This window comes from Aythya marila (genome assembly GCF_965140915.1).
Source record: "Aythya marila genome assembly, chromosome: 1".
NCBI classification, from domain to species: Eukaryota; Metazoa; Chordata; class Aves; order Anseriformes; family Anatidae; genus Aythya; species Aythya marila.
Genome location: NC_139042.1, coordinates 162,200,058 through 162,219,110, shown reverse-complemented (window position 1 = coordinate 162,219,110; position 19,053 = coordinate 162,200,058). Strand labels below are relative to the sequence as shown.

At 43.0% G+C, this 19,053-nt stretch overlaps 2 protein-coding genes across 2 annotated transcripts in view; both read right to left on the bottom strand.

The window, feature by feature from the left end:
- SCYL2 (SCY1 like pseudokinase 2) overlaps positions 1 to 7,330 on the bottom strand; it is a 42,543-nt gene extending 35,213 nt beyond the window's left edge. The window contains exon 1 of the mRNA XM_082772171.1: positions 7,182 to 7,330. The gene's annotated coding sequence lies outside the window, so the exon portion shown is untranslated. The remainder of the gene's footprint in view (positions 1 to 7,181) is intronic.
- A 1,832-nt stretch (positions 7,331 to 9,162) lies between these two features.
- Positions 9,163 to 17,670, bottom strand: ACTR6 (actin related protein 6). Its single transcript, XM_082775504.1, has 11 exons — positions 17,472 to 17,670; positions 17,097 to 17,214; positions 16,447 to 16,515; positions 14,927 to 15,050; positions 14,009 to 14,144; positions 13,862 to 13,918; positions 13,025 to 13,123; positions 12,762 to 12,840; positions 11,284 to 11,455; positions 10,263 to 10,401; positions 9,163 to 9,451 (listed from the first exon to the last, which is right to left on the bottom strand). The coding sequence occupies exons 1-11, from the start codon at positions 17,537 to 17,539 to the stop codon at positions 9,322 to 9,324; spliced, it is 1,191 nt and encodes a 396-aa protein (XP_082631630.1). The 5' UTR covers positions 17,540 to 17,670; the 3' UTR covers positions 9,163 to 9,321.
- Between the last annotated feature and the right edge of the window lie 1,383 nt (positions 17,671 to 19,053).

Genomic DNA, 19,053 nt, shown 5'->3' with positions numbered 1-19,053 from the left:
ACCTCTGCGCTGCCAGTTGTTCTGTTTCCATTGTCGCAGCCACCCCCATAGCGCATTTGCCACCATCCATGAGTCAGTGTAGAGATACAGTACCGGCCACTTTTCTCTTTCAGCAATTTCTAGGGCCAGTTGTATAGCTTTCACTTCTGCATACTGACTTGACTCACCTTCCCCTTCCATGGCCTCCACAACTTGTCGTGTGGGACTCCACACAGCAGCTTTCCACTTCCGATGGCTCCCTACCACACGGCAGGATCCATCAGTGAACAACACATATTGCTTTCTGTCTTCTGGCAACTCATTGTATGGTGGTGCCTCTTCAGCACGCGTTACTTCTTCTGTCGGTGCTCCGAAATCCCTGCCCTCTGGCCAGTCCATAATCTCTTCCAGGATTCCCGGGCGATTGGGTTTCCCCATTCGAGCCCGCTGTGTAATTAACGCTACCCATTTACTCCACGTAGCATCGGTTGCATGATGTGTAGTGGGGATTTTCTCTTTGAACATCCAATGTAACACAGGTAGCCGTGGGGCCAAGAGAAGTTGTGCTTCTGTACCAACAACTTCTGAAGCTGCTCTAATCCCCTCATATGCTGTTAATATTTCCTTTTCAGTTGGGGTGTAATTGGCTTCTGATCCTCGATAGGCCCGGCTCCAGAACCCCAAAGGTCGGCCTCGAGTTTCTCCTGGGGTCTTCTGCCAGAGGCTCCAGGTGAGCCCATGCTCCCCAGCTGCAGTGTACAGTATGTTTTGCACAGCTGGTCCAGTACGGACAGGCCCAAGGGCTACTGCACGAGCTATTTCTTGTTTGAGTTGTTCAAAGGCCTGTTGTTGCTCGGGGCCCCACTCGAAAGAGTTCCTCTTTCGAGTCACTCGATATAGAGGACTCACAAGCTGACTATAGCCTGGCACATGCATTCTCCAAAATCCCACAAGACCTAGGAAAGCTTGTGTTTCTTTTTTGCTAGTTGGCGGAGACATAACTGTTATTTTGTTGATCACATCCGTCGGAATGTGGCGACGTCCATCCTGCCATTTTACCCCCAAGAACTGGATTTCCTGTGCAGGTCCCTTGACTTTATTCTGTTTAATGGCAAATCCAGCTTTCAGAAGAATTTGAATTATTTTCTTCCCTTTCCCAAAAACTTCTTCTGCTGTGTTACCCCATACGATGATATCATCGATATACTGCAGGTGTTCAGGAGCGTTCCCCTGTTCCAGTGTCGTCTGGATCAGTCCATGGCAGATGGTAGGGCTATGTTTCCACCCCTGGGGCAGTCGATTCCAAGTATACTGAATGCCCCTCCAAGTGAAAGCGAATTGTGGCCTGCATGCTGCTGCTAGAGGGATAGAGAAAAATGCATTAGCAATATCAATTGTAGCATACCACTTGGCTGCCTTTGACTCTAGTTCGTACTGGAGTTCCAGCATGTCTGGCACTGCTGCACTTAGTGGTGGTGTGACTTCATTCAGGCCCCGATAGTCCACTGTTAGCCTCCACTCGCCATTGGACTTCCGCACTGGCCATATAGGACTGTTAAAAGGTGAATGAGTCTTGCTGATCACTCCTTGGCTCTCCAGATGGTGAACTAACTCATGGATAGGAATCAGGGAGTCTCGGTTGGTGCGATATTGCCGCCGGTGCACAGTTGTAGTTGCAATTGGCACTTGCTGTTCTTCAATCCTCAGCAATCCTACAGCAGAAGGGTCTTGTGAGAGACCAGGCAGGGTAGACAGCTGCTTAATCTTCTCTGTGCTCAAGGCAGCTATGCCAAAAGCCCACCGGTACCCTTTTGGATCCTTGAAGTACCCTTTCCTGAGGTAGTCTATGCCAAGGATGCACGGAGCCTCTGGGCCAGTCACGATGGGGTGCTTTTGCCACTCATTCCCAGTTAGACTCACTTCAGCTTCCAATATGGTTAGCTCTTGGGATCCCCCCGTCACTCCGGAGATAGAGATGGGTTCTGCCCCTTGGTGGCCTGACGGCATTAGGGTACACTGTGCACCTGTGTCCACTAAAGCTTTATATTTTTGCGGTTCCGGTGTGCCAGGCCATCGAATCCACACAGTCCAGTAAATCCGGTTGTCCCTCTCCTCTACCTGGCCAGAGGCAGGGCCCCACTAATCCTGGTCGGAGTATCTATCAATTATTTCTTCCAAACGTGAAGCAGAAATCTCTTCATCAGGGTCAGGAGTAATACTATTCCTTCTACTGCCTCTGGGGGACTGTTCAACAGAAACTGGGGCAGCAATCTTCCTAGGGGCCCTCTTTGTTGCTGTTGTATCTTTCCGTAGCTCACGTACCCGAGCAGCTAGGGCCGAGGTCGGTTCACCATCCCACTTCCTCATATCTTCCCCGTGGTCACGTAAATAAAACCACAAGGTACCTCGCGGTGTGCGTCCCGGATTCTCCCTTGTTTGAGCCGGGGACTGCTGGCGCTTGATGGCCGAAAGATTTTTCCGTTTAGGTGAGGACGAAGCTATGTGTTCATCTAACCGTTGGGACAGTTTCTCCACAGCTGAAATGCAGCCCCGTACTGGGGGAGAGAGATTTTCTTCATATTTATGAAGCTGGTTGGACACGGTATCCACAGTTGGCCCCATCCCCTCGTCCCAACCCATGACTGCCAGTGTGCTGGCATGTGTTGGGGGTGCAGCTCGTACAAACTTCCGCCACATGGACGCTGTGCATTGCACTTCATCGGGGTCTTTAGGTGCCTGGGCGTTGTTTAAATCACTATAAAGCATCTCCAGCACAGCTAATTCCCGCAGCTGCTGGAGGCCCTTATCCATAGTGGTCCATTTGTTTACTTGGTAGACAATATCCTCTTTGTGGGGATACCTTTCTTTCACTGCTGTTAGGATTCGCCTCCAGAGGCTGATAACTTGTGCCTCTCTTCCAATTACTCTATCAATGAGTCTTTCTCTAGAAAGGGATCCCAGCTGCTTGGCTTCGTTGCCTTCTAGCTGTTGGGTATTGGCCCCACTATCCCAGCATCGAAGCAGCCAAGTGAGGATGTGCTCACCTGGATGGCGACTGAAGTCTTTCCGTATTTCTCGCAGCTCACTCAGAGATAGAGACCGAGTAGTTTCTGATTCATCTATGATTTCAGTCTCTTCTTCGCGATGTTGCCGTGATAACGCTGCTTTAGAGCCACTTGCCTTTTCCTCTTCTCCCTCATCCGTAGAAGGAGCTTCTTCCCTTACTAAACGACCTGATCTCCGTTTCCACTGTTTCGTCTTCACTACAGGGGCGACTGATACCATAGATGGTCGGTCCTCTAGGGTGGTCACAGTGTGTGCTGTCTCATTATCAAATTCAGGAACCTCCCTATCCCCTTGAGGGTGCTGGGCAATGTTAATTGACATCTGATAGGCGTAAGCCAGACCCCAGCAGAGTGCAGCCAGCTGGTGGAGTTCTCTAGTATTGCCAGGGTCAGGGCATACGTCTTTCAAACATTCCACCAGTTTTCTTGGATTTTGTACTTGTTCAGGGGTGAAATTTAGAACCATTGGAGGAGAAAACCGTGATAGGTACCTGCCCAAATCCCCCCACACACCTTGCCACCCACAACTTTGTCTGGGGACAGGTCCTTGAATAATATTCTTAATAAATTGCTTTACTTTGGGGAAGATGACAAACACTAGACCTAGTGATAGGAGGATAATATCTGACCAGGGGTATCCAAGATACTGAAAGGCTGCTGTAATTAGCCCACAGGGAGAAAAGTAGAAGGCACTGTAATTCCTAATATTTTCAATAAGATAATCTCCAGGAGACCAGGAGGATAACAATGCCGGGTCTGAATACCAAACAAAACTGAAGGCCAGTATGTTACAGCACAACATGATAAAAAAAACAAGCACAGACTTCAACACTTTCTCCGATCGGATGTAAAGGAAAAAAGAAAACAGAGAGTGGGCTATATACAACATATCCACACAGAAAAGTATTACCAGAAAACCGAGCATTATGACTACCAATATGTTAGTTGTAAATACTTCAATCAATGCTATTATTATCTCAACCCTCGAGCCCCACGTTGGGCGCCAAAAAGGACTGTGGTGGTTTTACTCAGGTGGGCAGCCGAGCTCCACCACAACCGCTCTCTCACTCCCCCTCTCCTCAAAGAGGAAGGGGGAGAAAATACAACACAGAGAACTCGAGGTTTGAGATAAGAAAGGTTTAATTAAAGGGAAAGGGAATGGGAGGAAAAAACAGAGACAAAAGAAGCAATCAGTCCGCGCGGAAGCACAGAGAGAGGAAAAATTATTCTCTACTTCCCATCAGCGAGCGGTGTTCGGCCACGTCCTGGGAAGCAGGGCCCCAAACGCGTAGTGGTTGTTCAGGAGGAACAGCCCCCTCCCCCACGAGAGCCCCCCCCTTTTATTGCTGAGTGTGACATCAGGTGTTATGGAATATCCCTTTGGTTGGTTTAGGTCAGCTGCCCCAGCAATGTCCCCTCCCCATCACTTGCCCACCCCCAGCCTGCTGGCTCTTGGGGGCTTGGAAGGAGTCCTGATGCTGTGCCAGCACTATGCAGCAATAGACACAACACTGGAGTGATATCAGTGCTGTTCCAGCTACGAGTGCAGAGTACAGCACTGTGTAGGCTGCTGTAGGGAAAAGGTGACTCCAGCTCAGACAGACCCAACACATATGGGGATGGGGAGCTCTAGATATGAGGAGCCGAGCCTGAATACAAGATAATCTTAAGAGTAATTATGTGTTTGCTTACTAAGTCTTTTGTTGAGAACACAGATGGAAATAAACTATGGAGCCACAGAATTCCTTTAGTAATTTTATTATTTGTGACATTTTATTACAATATATCAATTTTACCTTATCAATTCTGCTATGGAAAAATACGTGCAACTCTTGGCTCAAGACCAAACAGCTTTAGACACTGTCCAAGATCCCTGTACAAAGGAACTTTTCTTTAACCTGATAAGTTGTTAGAAACAAGGATCATGGAGTATTCTGAATAAGAGCAATAGGTTATTATATTTTATATATATATATTTAATGTCTTCAGGTTTTATTCTGTAGGAAAACCTCTACATACTAAGAAACTACAAAAACAATCTAATAAGTTTAAGATAACTACTATTCTAATTTATCTGTTTTTAAATTTTGTGCTATTTGCATTCTGTTTTTTTGTTCACTTCCAGCCAACAAATCATCTGTAGCATCAACACAATGTTGGAATTCTCAAATCTAGAGAGAGACTTCACAAAATTAGTGGTGGTGATGGGAAGAAGAAAATGTATGCACATGCATGCTCAAATTAGTTGGATAAACTCGAAGGACAACTTCTCTATATATACAGACAGTGGAAAAGTGTAGTACTAATTGACAGAGAACCGCCTTCTGCTGCGGGTGACAGACTAACCGCAGTGAGAAGCCTGGAAAAGCCGCGAGGTGAGAATGCCAACAGCATTCCGGTGTCTGAAGGGTTAGGGGTTAAAAAGCAATCCTGGCAGGCCCTGTCCAACAGGCTTGACAGTATGCAAATCACTGATTACTTCAGCTAAGAGAAAACTTGTACTGAGAAACTTAAACTGCTTATTGAGAAGTAAGTTTATGTCTGTCTAACACTGTCTATACGTTTGTAGAAACCCTCGAATCAATGTTTGGACTGCATTCTACAAAAGCATTTTTCTTTGGCTCTGTAAAAATGATTGTTGTTACTAGTTTCAGTAAAAACGCAAACGTACATTAACAGGAACAACGTACCTTGCAAATCCATACAAAAACAGTTTCAAAACTAAACTATTTGGGGTAATAACCAGAATACCAGAAAACATGACGATCTTAACTATATCTGAAATATGCCATTTTAGTTCTCAGTTGTAGAAGCTGTTCAATTGTTCAGTTCCTTTAAGACTTGGGTACTATTTTTGAAAAATTAACAATCACAGGACAATAAAGCAAGTCATTTACCTGGAATGAAATTTTAATTTCAAGCTAAAAGGTAATAAACGCTAAAAATACAAGATCTTATGAGTATTAGTGTCCAGATAAGCAACCCAGAACAGGCAATAATGTTTAAGAACTTTGCCTTCCTCCTGTTTGAATTTGAAGGTTATTCTTAACGTTACTGATATTGAGTCTATGAAAGCAAGAACCTGATCCCAATACAAAGGGTATGAAATCTGGAAGCAATCCTAAAAAGACATCTGGCATACACTATGAAGTCCCCTCACAACTGACAGCAGTCTCTCTGCTGGCATACATCAGCAAAAATATATCAGCACGGTGACAATCTAACCACTTGGCAAGGCTAATTGGCAACAACCACCCAAAAGTAAGAAACGAGACAAAACACTCAAAATGTTGAAGTAAAAGTGAATCCTGAATAAACGCTCCCCACCACTTTAGTTCTCATTTAAAATAAATGCATGACTTAAAGCTATTAATTTATCCCTGAAGTATTTCATAACTTCCTCTGCTGTGCTCCAGGGGTGCGCCCCACACCCCTGCCCCCCCAGCAGCGCACACACTGCCAGAGCTCCGACCCCATAAGAAGCCAGGATTCCCCATTGCGAAACAAGGCAGGTGCACGGCTACTTCACGGCACCCAACCCAAACTGTCAGCCCGCCAGCTGGACTTGTGCAATGATGTATTCGCAGAAAAAAACAAAAACAAAACAAAAAAAAAACACAGGTGCTTGAACAGCTGACTCTCAGAAAATAAATAGATAAATAAATAAAGGAAAAGGAAAAGGAAGGAAAAGGGAAATCAGGCTTAACCGAGTTCTGGCACTTGTTTTAACAATGACGCCAGGCTCCAGCACGGTGATGTAATGTGCACGGTGCCGCTGCCTCCGAGCAAGTCACCTTCACCACTTTTTTTCCTCCAGCATTTGGGTACTGAGCCGCCACCGACACCCCACCGATCCCCGGAGGGGCCGCTCTGAGGGGGCTTTCCCCGCCTGTCACCCGCTGCCAGGGGGCGACCCCTGCGCTGCGCAACCCGCGGGGCTGCCTCCCGCAGCGCCCCGCTCCTTCCCCACGCCGAGCCCGGAGCCGCCAGCGGTGCCCGGCGGGTCCCCGCCCGCCCCCAGCCGCCCCAGGGCCGCTCCCGGCCGGCGGCGACCGCGGCTCCAGGCCGGGCCCCTTCCCCTCCGCTCCGCAGCCCCGGCGGCGCTAGGCCGCGGGGCCGGGCGGGCCCCTGACCCACCTCAGCGCGGGGGAAGCCGTTGGCGCGGGGCCCTGCTGCCGGGCCCGGCGGGCCGCCCGTCCCGCTGCCTCCGCCTCGGCCCCGTCCCGCTCCGGTTACTCCATAGCGACGGCGGCAGCGCCTCACTTCCGCCCCGGCGGGGCGGCGGCCGAGGGGGGCGGCGGGAAGTGAGGCGCTGGCGGCTTCCGCCGGGCCGCCGGGCGGCTCTGCCCGCACCAACGGCCGCCCCCCGGCCCCGCTGAGGACGGGGCAGGGCGCGGGGCTCCCCGACCGCCCTTCGCTGCTGACGGTTCCACCCCAAACCACCTGAGGGGTGTGGGGGGTTCTGGCCGCACCCCCACCTCTGTTTGTGGGGTCTGTGGCATCAAACCCGTGTCCAGCGTGGGTTTGTACGTGAACAACCTCTACGTGCAGATTTCAGAGTAACAGCGCGCTGTGCTCCTTGGAGCGGTGTCCCAGATTTTCTTACACAGAATAAATAATACACGAGTCATATCCAAGAGTTACTGTTCTGCGTTAACGTCCTAGTTGTCCCCTCTGTGGCAATAAACAGAAGCAGGAGGATACCTCTTCCCAGCTTTTCAGCACTTTGCCTAGAGGAAAGCCACCAGGAGTTGCTAGTCCAAAGTATAAAGGCTGAATTTGTGAAGAAGGATCATCTCAGTAAACTGACAGCTTTTGGGACGAGCAAATGGGACAGCTCGTTACCCGGATTTCTCATTCCCTGGAGTGCTGGTTTTAGTTCTCACCTGTATTGCTCTTATTCTGAGACTTCTGGGTAGTAACAGGAGCTTGCCGAATTGGGATGGTGATCAGAAGAAGCTGGCTGTAACACCACACGCTTGTCTGAAGAAGAAAAGAAGCAGAAGCCAGCAACGAGCATATCGATGTATCTTAATGCTCTGAGTGATCCTGGGGGCTGGCAGTATGCACCTTTGTTTCCCCTGTTCATTTGGTCAACTCTGACTGTCCAGCTATATCAATTACCCTTGGGTCATATAGATCATGAAAAACAAATTTCAGGAAATAGTAACATCTACTTGTGTTTCAGTCCCCTGCACTGGAAGAAAGACTTTTTAAAATCCTCTGAAGGGCATGCAATCCTGTGAAGCTTTTCCTTAACTCACGCCATCAAGTGGCTAAACCAGCCACCTTTGTTCCAAGCTGCTTTAACATAGAACAGGCATAGCACTTTAACATAGAGCAGACAAGAGGGAACATGGCTCTGTAGCGAGGAATAGGCCATTCCTGAGCCCGTTGAGTATCACCAGCCCAACTAGAGAATTCACCTACAGTCATGAGTTGGTTAGCATCAAGATCAGTGTCAGCCCATCCGTTATCCACCCTGAGTGCCTAACTCTGTCCTGACACCCAAGGCAGCCAGGTGTAGCAACACACACTAGTGCAGCTCTCTTATCCGGCTATTGCTTGTCAACATTGCTCTTTGCTGCCCCATGTGCACTGATGGCAGAGTAAAGGAGCTTCTTCTGATGCCACAGTTGCATTGCAAAAAGAACTAGTAAGTATAGGCTGAAGCATTTCTGTTTAATGTGAAATGCAGGTCTAGGAAACAGATAGGATTAACCAAGCCAGAGCTGCAAACTTGGTTCACCTCAGACATAAGCCTGGTTGAGGTTCCAAAAGGTGAGAGGAAGGGGAAGAGGTTTGTTTGCTCTCCAAAACAGGAACCCACTAACCCAAACCCCCTTCTTAAAAAAGAAGGAAGTGTTCAGATTACTCTTGGGCAATTTTGAGCGACCCTTTAAGAAATGTTTAATGTCCAGTCAGTTTCATAAAAATTCCCCCCCCCAAAAAAAAATAATTAATGTATCTTAATTACTTCTTAACATGTGTATTACACCAGTAAGAGCATTCACTATTTTTATTGCCTCGTGCTATCAGTTTTTTGCAGTAAGAATATAATGAAGCTATCAGTAAAAGATGAGAACGTAATGAAATGCAACACACACATTTCATAGTATTAGGTTTGTAAAACTTTATTTTTAAACTCTGAAAATGAATTTTCCCCAATCCAGTTAAGTACAGGAAAGCTAAAACACAATCCTAACTGACAGAGAACAAGCCACAGTTCACAGTTCTGAGTAAAACACTGGAATAACAATATAAGCAACTATGCTACTTATATATCAAATTTCTCTTCACAGATATTGTGCCCATGTTCTTCATAATCTTCTCTAGTTACTACCATGTCTTCAAAGTCATCGTTTTCAGAAATGAGCTTCCCACCTTCCCAAGAATAAGTAATAGGGCTGAAAAATGAATAAAACTATTGTTAATTTTATGCAAGTTCATTTAAATATAAAAGTATGCTGTGATGATTTCTAGCAATTATTTAGCTATACCTAACAAAAAAAAAATCTAAAAATCAGAAAAGACTGTTTCAAGATATTTTTGATTGCTAAATGAAACCATCCAGCACCAGGCAAATTTTGAGACAGTTTCAAATTTTACCAGTGCTAAGTGGCTTCCCTTTTTATAACAAAATAAGTACCTTTTATGAGGAATGAGATAGAGATGTCTTTGTATTTATTTGCACAGGTAACAATTCCTTAATATTTAAAAATACTCTCTCATAATACCTTAAAAAGGTATTTTTTTTTTTGTACTATCAAAGACAACTTGTTTTGGCTCAAACATAAATTCACTTGGTGCAAAGATGTTATCCCTTCCAAATTCATGAAGTGGCTACAATACTAATGACATTTCTATGCTGAAAATTCTTTCAAGTAAAGGACTAAACTCTAATTGTACATACTTATATATCCAATTCTCGTGACGAAACTACAGTCTTACTGATCTAGTTGTAATAGGACTGCTCCTGGAAACACCTACTTGTGTGCTTAACTTCATTAGGCCAAGTAACAGACAAGCAGGTAGCCTCTAATAAATTGTTTGTCAGAAAACACACCAGATTAAAATATATTTCTTGTACAATGTTGGTTCACTTAAATTAAGGGGATTATTTTAAATATTAATTATGCTTTTATCAGCAAAATAAATCCTACTTCATAGTTTACTCTGCTAGAAGAAAATGCTTTTTCTGTACAGTTTAGGACTTACTTTTCAGGAAGAACAACAGAAACGTCATAGTCAGTTGGAGTGAGGCATCGAACTTCAGAATAGACCCGATCTCTGAAGCCCGGAAAAAGGGTGTTTCCTCCAGTCAGAACTATGTTCTTGAAGAAATGAGGTTGCATTTCTTTAAAATAAAAATAATAAATAAATCTGTAATTAGAGACTAAAGATTTATTTAGAAATTGAAGTTTATTCCCAAATTTGTTAGGAATTGGAAATGGAGTGAGAAATACTCAAAGTAGTGATCATATAGTGATCACATCAGTTAAATAGTTTTAACGCAAAACAGGAAAGTGATCAGTCTGTTCATTAATTTTCAAAGCCAAAGTCTAAAAAAATCACAATGTTTTGTCTGTGAGATTGCATGCTTACCAACACATTTCCCTTTCAAAAGGGATTTTATTTTGTACTTAAAGAAACAAATAATATATCATTTCATAGCCTCAGAACCTCCGTATTTCTGTGTTATCACAAAACCTAAAAAGTCTTCTTTGTAGTAACATTAATGTTACTACTATATTAGTGTACATAATCTGTAACATGAAAGCATTAATACTACTGAAAAACAGAGTAGGAAGAAAAGTTTTAGACTTTGATGCTTGAATGACTGGACTGGCTTTGCTAAGTTTGAGTTTTCTTTCAGTGAAGAAATATTTTAAAACACAAAAATAATTTCAGGTATATTCTATCATTGAAGACATGTAAGTCACATTAGTAAAGTACGTTGGGAAGAGTTCAGTATACAGTGATTAACTGAAACAGAAGCCAATCTATATACCACCACAAAGCTGTGTTGGTATAACATGGCATCTTGTAGACAATAATCAGTCCTAGGGTATGTGACACGTAACAGAAGACAGAACAGTTCACATCTTAATAACTGGCATATTGAGAGTATTACCATCTAAAGAGTCTTAAGAATCTAAAACAGCCAAAAAAAGAAAAAAAAGAAAAAAAAAAACAAAAACACAAGAACAACAAATTTCAAAACACTTAAAAGTTATACCTTCAGGTAAATTCTGAATAGAATCAACAATAGCTTCAGGAATTCCCATCTCTTGAATACCAATATCTGAAGGGTGGAAGAGTATTTCTGGAACTGCAAATCTTTCATTTGTTAGACGAAGTATTTGTTCACCAGTCTTGTATTTTCCACTTAACACCATCTCCTCCCTTGGCTAAATTAAAGACATGAATAGTAACCACAGCTTAGGAAAAGAAATTATATCCTGGAGTGTTTAGCTAATCTTTTTCACGTACTGCAGTGGAAGGCCATATATTCTACATTAAGTTATACTACCTACAAAGTCTTTTAAGAATAATACAAACTGTGGTATTAAATTTCAGTCTATCAACTTATCAGCTGCAGTTTTGCCAAGCAAAATACAGTGAATATGTGCAAGAGTGACACTTAAGATACAGGGACTGCTTTTGAAACTATGGCCAACTCAGTAAATAAGATAACAGTGTTAAATTTTCACTCCTATGAAGTTTTTCCAGGCTGTTCTACTAAACAGCTCTGAACTTTCTACATACTAGGGCATTTAGATGAAATTCAGAGACTTACTAAAACAAAGCAAAGCAAAATTCCTTCAACAAATAAAAAAGGCACAATATTACATGATAATTGAGAGTAGGATGTGTGACAGCACAACTACAGAAAGCTACAAGTTTTAAATAATAGAGCATAAAAGTGCTATGCCAGAGAAGTAGTATTTCATTTTCATGCCAACTTCCTAAGGAAATGAGTGACCCACTGCCTACTTTCCCTCTCATCTGAGATGCAAATTAGAGGAAAACCTTTAGGTAACTGCTCAGAATCTGTTTTTTCCACAAAGCTCACAGGATTCTCAGAAGGTTAAACCTACCTCCAGAAGATGGAGGTAGCAAAAAAACATCAAATCAGCACGTAGGTTAGCTACAGTGGTTAGCGACAGTCGTTGCAACCAAATCAACACAAATGCAGCGACTAAATACGCTTGTTATTAAAAGTTTGCACTGACAACAATCTGAAATCTGTGGATAGCCAAGTGCATTTGGCTTCATGATTATATTTAAATGTATACTACAAATTGCTATCTTTGTGTGCGTGAATTACTGTAAACAAATAAGCTTCAGGAAGACTGCAAGCTAAATAAATTCTTAGTTTTGAGTAGTTAGAGAACGTGTGGAATCTTCCATAGAAACAATAAAACCTTTTGACAAAGTCAACAAAAATAGATGATAACAGTTTGTCATTTTTCTACCAGAATATGGAAGCCAGAGATGGAGCCTACACCATCATTCATTGTTCAAATGATGCACAATATATCTAAAAGCATGTGATGCTTATCTCAGGCATTTGGAGAATTTAGCCAGTTAATGAATAGCACAGAAAGAAGTTACAATGCAGCATTAGAAAAAATAAAGTATTTTTAACCAACAGGAGTGTACTTGTGCAGAGGAAAACAGTCCAAAAACACTTAAAATCTCTACCATTATTACCTTACAAAATCCTTTTTTGATTGTACTGAAGTCTGGCAAGACATAATCTACCATTACAGTATTTTCCTCTCCTTTCAATCTGAAATAGAAGAATGCAAAACACAACATAATAAAGAACAAGTTCTACATCCCAGCCATTTTTTACTGGCAAGACTTCTCTTGACTTAACTGGAAAAAATTCTAATTTACAGGATATATTTTTTTCTGTACAAATAATTATTCAGAAGTACCAACTTTCACATTTAATAGCATTGTATCCATACTTGGCAATCTCCATGTCCTTGTAAAAGTCTTGAGACACATAACACACATCTTCTTTGACTTGGTTAATTACATGCGTTTCATCCATAACATGTAGCTGCCTGTGCAAAACAAAACAACAACAAAAAAAGATGTTTGAGAATAATTAGAATTCTTAGTATTACCCGTTCAGTTTTGCATTGGAAGTAGGTTACTATAATTTCACTACTATAATTTCTATATTACTATAATTTCCACAGAAATCTACTGGTATCTAAAGCTTGCACTCAATTTACAAAAGCATACCTGACATAACAGAACTTAGTATTTCATTACATAGCAACTTAATAAACACAAATATCTACCTGTGTTTGCCCTGTCTTAAGAAGAATAGCCATAACTCTGCAATTAGTTTTAATAGCAAAGGTATTACACCTTTGCTATCTCTTTACCTAGATGAAGTCCCAAGCTAAAGGATCTTAATAAAAAGTCAACTCTCCTGAATTTCATTTGTGGTGTAGATAGAATCAAAACGTAAGACTTATTTGACAGCTAACTTATGAACTACTGAAACATTTGAGAAAATATATAAGAACCTGTATAATTGTGAACATGCACACACCCTCAGCAACTTCAAAAGCCCTGGCACTGTGATGAATTAGGCTGTTGGTTTTTAATTTTTTTTTTTTTTTGATAGCCTAAGCTCAAGGTGCAAGTTAGCAGATAATAATAGACAAAAATCCCCTTTAAACAGCATTTAATCTAAAATTCACATAACCAGAAAGAATATCCCCACAAACTTCCCACACATTTTATGTCAAGTCTCAAGATCATGGTCAGTAATTAATCTCTTACTTTACCTGTAAGATATTATCTCCTTCAGATGGTTGGTTAAGAGTTTTCCTCCAACATTAATCCTACATAAAAAAAGTAACACAAGGTATTCTGTAGTTATTAACTTCAGGCATAACAAACAATTCCCCTAAAAAAATAATAATAGTGTTTACCTGATAATTGCCTCTTTCTTCTTTTTACTTCTGCAATATGGTACAATATGTGTAAAAGAATATCCACTATCCACAATGATACAACATAGCTCAGATGGATTATCCCGGAAATACCTATGTGCACTAAGAGCTCCAGCTGAAAAACAGAAAATTTAATTCGAACTTTACACGAATATACACTTTTAGAATTCACACTGATATGAAAGTGCTTCCAATTTTAAATGCCTTTTTCAGACTTCTAAGAACTCAATACAGAACACTACAGCCAACAGGTGAACTAAGTTTGACAGTGGATAAAATTAAGCATTGTATATCCTCTTCCCCTTTATTCTTTTTCATGGATTCCAGTGCCCGTTCTGTTCCCTCTCCTATGTTCTAAACGGGCTGATCACACCACAATTTATCAAAACAGTCTCAAGGGCTATCTATTTTTCAAAAGGGTTGAGATGTTATTTTACCATTCCCTGTGATCTCTGTAAGGTAATGCATCTCATGACCACAACGCTGCATTTTATTTGTTAATACAAAGCAAAATTAAAAATCACCACCACTCCCAAAAGAGGAACGCTGTCAAAGTCTCCACAAAAATCTCTGTTAGACTTCCTCAAAGTCTTATTTCAAAATATATTCATTATCTCTACCATCTTTTTCTCTTCCCATATTTGCTTTAATTATATGTAAGACACTTTTAAAAAAGTAGTCTAAATGTAAAGGTTCAATTTCCATAAAAAATTTTAATTGAGTCTGAGTACACATAGTAGTGTATTATTCAAGAGCCAGGAAGGAAATTAAGTAATTTTCCAGGAAGGAATTTAAGTAATTTTAAGTAAATGCATACACATACAAATGTATGCATTTAAACATAATTGGAATTTTAATCTCAAAAATAATAAGTGAAATAAAAGGGGATATACTCACCGTTTACTCTAAGAACTGCTTGAAACTGATATTCTTCAAATAGGATTTCATTCATGGACTCTTGTATTGAACTGAAGTTAAAATAAGGTTCAGTGATGATAATGTTGGTATCTACAAAATCCACCTATGAAAAATACATAAAGACTGCCATTAAAAATGTTAAAATAATCCACTATGATATTTTGCAGCAACTGAAGACTACATAAATTTGAAGACATGATTATCACTTGCCATATCTGCTAGCAGAAGCTAGGTTTATAAAGTTTTACTTCTTTTTCCTCTGTATAGACTTTATGAGCAGTGATAAAATTTAATGCATTAACTGTTTAAAACATAGTAGAAGGGAGCACCTCCTGATATACTCTGCTCCTGTTACCATCCTTAGATATTGTAATGTAACATTTTAAAGAGATACCCATAAAAAACCACTACAATACTTGTAAAAGATATTTTACATCAATTCTATCAACTACAGCAAGATTTCTTGTCAACAGCTCAGCATTTGCATCAAGAAATCATGTACATGTATCTATTAACCAAAGACAAAGTCCAGCACAAAGCAGAACCATCAGAACTCACAGGGACCTCTCACAAGGCCAGCAAAAGATCCTGGACTTTCTGCATTTGCTAATGCCTCGAATTCCATTAGAGAAAACTTCACGTAGAGTTCTTTTCACCATAACTACATATGGCCCCAAACATAGTGACTGAATGGAATCTAGTTCCAAAATGTAAATGAAAGCTAAATATCAAAAGCCAGAACTGTATATTTTTAAGTATGAAGATTAAGATATTTTAAGGCATAACTTTCATTCTGTATGCTACAACATAGGTTACAACATTTGGTTACATTTTGTAACCAAAAAAACAAATGCAACAAAACAAAACAAACATACACAACAACCTTGCAGAGTAAGGTTGCATATTTAAAACCTTGCATATTTAAAAAAAATAAAAGAGAAGTTGTATTGCATATCTTGGGCTACACCCAGTTGTTATGACAAATACGAAAAAATCCATTTCATATATTTATATTTTATAAATCCAGTTTATTCCTTGTAAGTAAATGGCTAGCCAAAGATACAGCTATATGATGTCTGTCTTTCAGCCTACTGACCTAGTTCATCACTCTCTTACATGAAGAATTTCTTAATCTCTAAAGCACGTTGTATCTGTCTGTAATATTTTTTTTATTTATTTTACAAATGTGAACTTTTAAATATATTGATGTGAACTTAAGATCGACATATGTAAATTGACCTCGGTATGGATACACACAAACCTGAAGAGTTAAACGTTTTTGAAATTCCTATACCAGAGCTCGAAGTCATAATTTTCATCAGTTTACAAAAAATAAATCCTTGTGATTTCTAATGGAAGTCACTTTCAAAGAGAATAGTAAGCTCGGCAGTTTTATTTAATATTTGATGTACTTATGTTAAATCCACTAGTCAATGTTTAACCTACACAAATTGATTATTAAAAAAAAAAAAAGAGAGAGAAAAAAAAGAGACTCTTACTTGATACATTTCTTTTCCAAAAAGGTAATCCCAAACTTGTCTCTGGACATCCCAATTAACGAGGTAACCCTGTAGGAATTTTGGAAAAACAAACAAACAAAAAACAAAACAGCACTGTTTAGAGAATAAAAATATACTTCACTTTTTAAACAATTACTAGAGATAAAAAAATGTTAAACAATTGATGATCTGACAGTGTAAAGAAATCTGAGAGTAAAAGTGTCTAAATTGTCACAATTCTATGCCAAGAGTAAAGGTAACATGAAATAAACGTTACAAATATTTCCCATGGATATCATAGAATCACAGAATGGTTTGGGCTGGAAAGGACCTTAAAGGGTCACCTCCCACCACGCCACATTGCCCAAAGCCCCATCCAGCCTGGCCTTGAACACCTCCTGGGATGGGGTAGCTGTGTCGGCAGGTGCTATATTTACAGAGAAGGACATACGTGATTTGACATTAGGCAATCATTAAATCATCCTACTTCATTCGTACTGCTACATACTCACATATTCATATATACAGCATACTCTTATACAAAAAGGTGCGACACAGAGATAAGGCTGCCAGCAGGTGCACACAGCAGCGCAGGGTAAGGCGTTTCGCACACCCCCTGCTGCCCGGCAGCGCTCAGGCCCTGCCGTTACCTTCTGGAAGGGGAGGATGTAGAAGAGGCCCGAGGGGTCCTTGATCTCATCCAGCTGGTTGGCCGTGAAGGTTTTCAAGCGCGCCGTCTTCGACCTGAACTGGCAGTTGGGGATGACGCTGCGAGAGAGAGGCACGGATCCATCACACGCGTCGCAACCGGCCGCGCCCCGGGGCTGGGGGCCGCCTGGAGCCCGCTGGGGGCCGGGGGCTACCGGGGGCTACCGGGGGGCGACCTCGGCCCTGCCCCCCCCATCCCTCACCCCCCCGCCCCCATCCCGGCGCTGAAGCAGAGGGGCGGGGCCTCGCCCACCGGCGGAGGGGGCGGGGCCTCGCGGCGCCGAGTGCGCAGGCGCAGTGGCGGCATCGGGGCTGACCTGACGTTGGCGTGGCTGTAGCCGATCTTGGCGGTGTAGGCGCCGTTATCCAGCACCAGCGTGGCCATGCTCCCCACGGCGCCACGGCCGCCGCCGTCCCAGTATTGATCCGCCACCGCCGTGGGTCTCTGTGGTTACCATAGAGCGGAGGAGCAGCGCGCGCGCGTTGCCTGCCGGGACGCAGCCGTGCCGCTGGGACCGCCCCGCCTCCAGAGCCCGCCTCCAGAGCCGGAAGCTGCCGCCGGGGGAAGTGACGGGTGTGGGGCCCGCTGCGGCTGCGTCACGGCAGCGCCCCCTAGCGGCGGGTCCGTCCCCAGGAGCAAACTGCTCCGGCACGGGTCCCACACGGGCTGCAGCTAACCCCAGATCCCTGCTCCTGCGTGGGCTCCTCTCCACGGGCTGCAGCTCCGGCCCGGAATCTGCTCCGGCAGGGGTCTGTCACAGGCGGCAGCCTCCGTCGGTGCAGGGCCACCTGCTCCACCGTGGTCTCCTCCACGGGCTGCAGCGTGGAACCCTGCTCCACCATGGTACTCCATGGGCTGCAGGGGGACATCCTGCTTCACCATGGTCCTCACCGCAGGCCGCAGGGGACTTCTGCTCCGGCGCCTGGAGCACCTCTCCCCCTCCTTCTTCACTGACCTTGGCACCTGCAAGGCTGTTCCTCACTCCTCTCACTCTTCCAGCTGCTTTTTTTTTTTTTTTTTTTTTTTTTTCCCTGTCTTAAATACGCTCTCACAGAGGCACAAACATCACTGGCTCGGCTCTGGTCAGCAGTGGGGCCCTTACCTAACATGGGGCAGCTTCTGGATTCTTTTCACAGCAGCCACCCCTGTGGCCCCTGCTACCAAAACCGTGCCACATAAACCCACTGCAGGGGGTCAGCTGCTTCTCACAGATAACTAGTGGGAGGTTCAGGTTGGAATTGAGGAGACATTTCTTCTCAGAAAGAGCAGTCAGGTATTGGGACAAGTTGCCCAGGGAAGTGGTGGAGTCACTGGCCCTGGGGGTGTTCGAGGAAAGGTTGGGCCTCGTGCTTAGGGACATAGTTTAGTGGGTGACATTGGTGGTAGGGTTATGGTTGGACCAGATGATTTTGAAGATCTCTTCCAACCTTAATGATTCTGTGATTTCTGCTTTACCTTTTACATACCATCACAGTGCCTGCTGTTGTCCAATAAAATAGGTAACACAGCACTTGGTATCTCCACATAACTCCCCTGGAAGCATAAACCATAAGGATAACTGCTACACTGTGTGATTCTTGTTCATCATAACGTACATCAAATGTCTTTCAATGAGCCACCAGGTTCAGCAGAACACACCCATTTTCAGACCAGTTTGTGCTTGTGAGATCTTAAGGACAGCATCATTAATCCCTGCGCTAGCAGATCAATTCTTTGGCTCTTGAGGTGAGGTCACAGGAATTAACCAGAGGCCTATTTCTCCAGGTCAGGAGTTCCAGGATTCTGTTAGAGGACACTGTAAAGTGTTGTTTTCCTTCTTTGTCCATTGACAGGTACCATAACAATACATTTTGGTTTTGTAATTAAAACTCCAAGCCCCAAATACACAAAACAGAATG

What these genes read in the sequence shown, in the direction of transcription:
- ACTR6 (XM_082775504.1), bottom strand. Translation starts at nt 17,539, where the DNA reads ATGGCCACGCTGGTGCTGGATAACGGCGCCTACACCGCCAAGATCGGC. An exon ending in TTGGAAAAGAAATGTATCAA is followed by an intron (nt 15,051 to 16,446) that starts GTAAGAGTCTCT and finishes TATTTTTCATAG; the next exon opens with GTGGATTTTGTAGATACCAA. An exon ending in AAGAAAGAGGCAATTATCAG is followed by an intron (nt 13,919 to 14,008) that starts GTAAACACTATT and finishes TTTTTTATGTAG; the next exon opens with GATTAATGTTGGAGGAAAAC.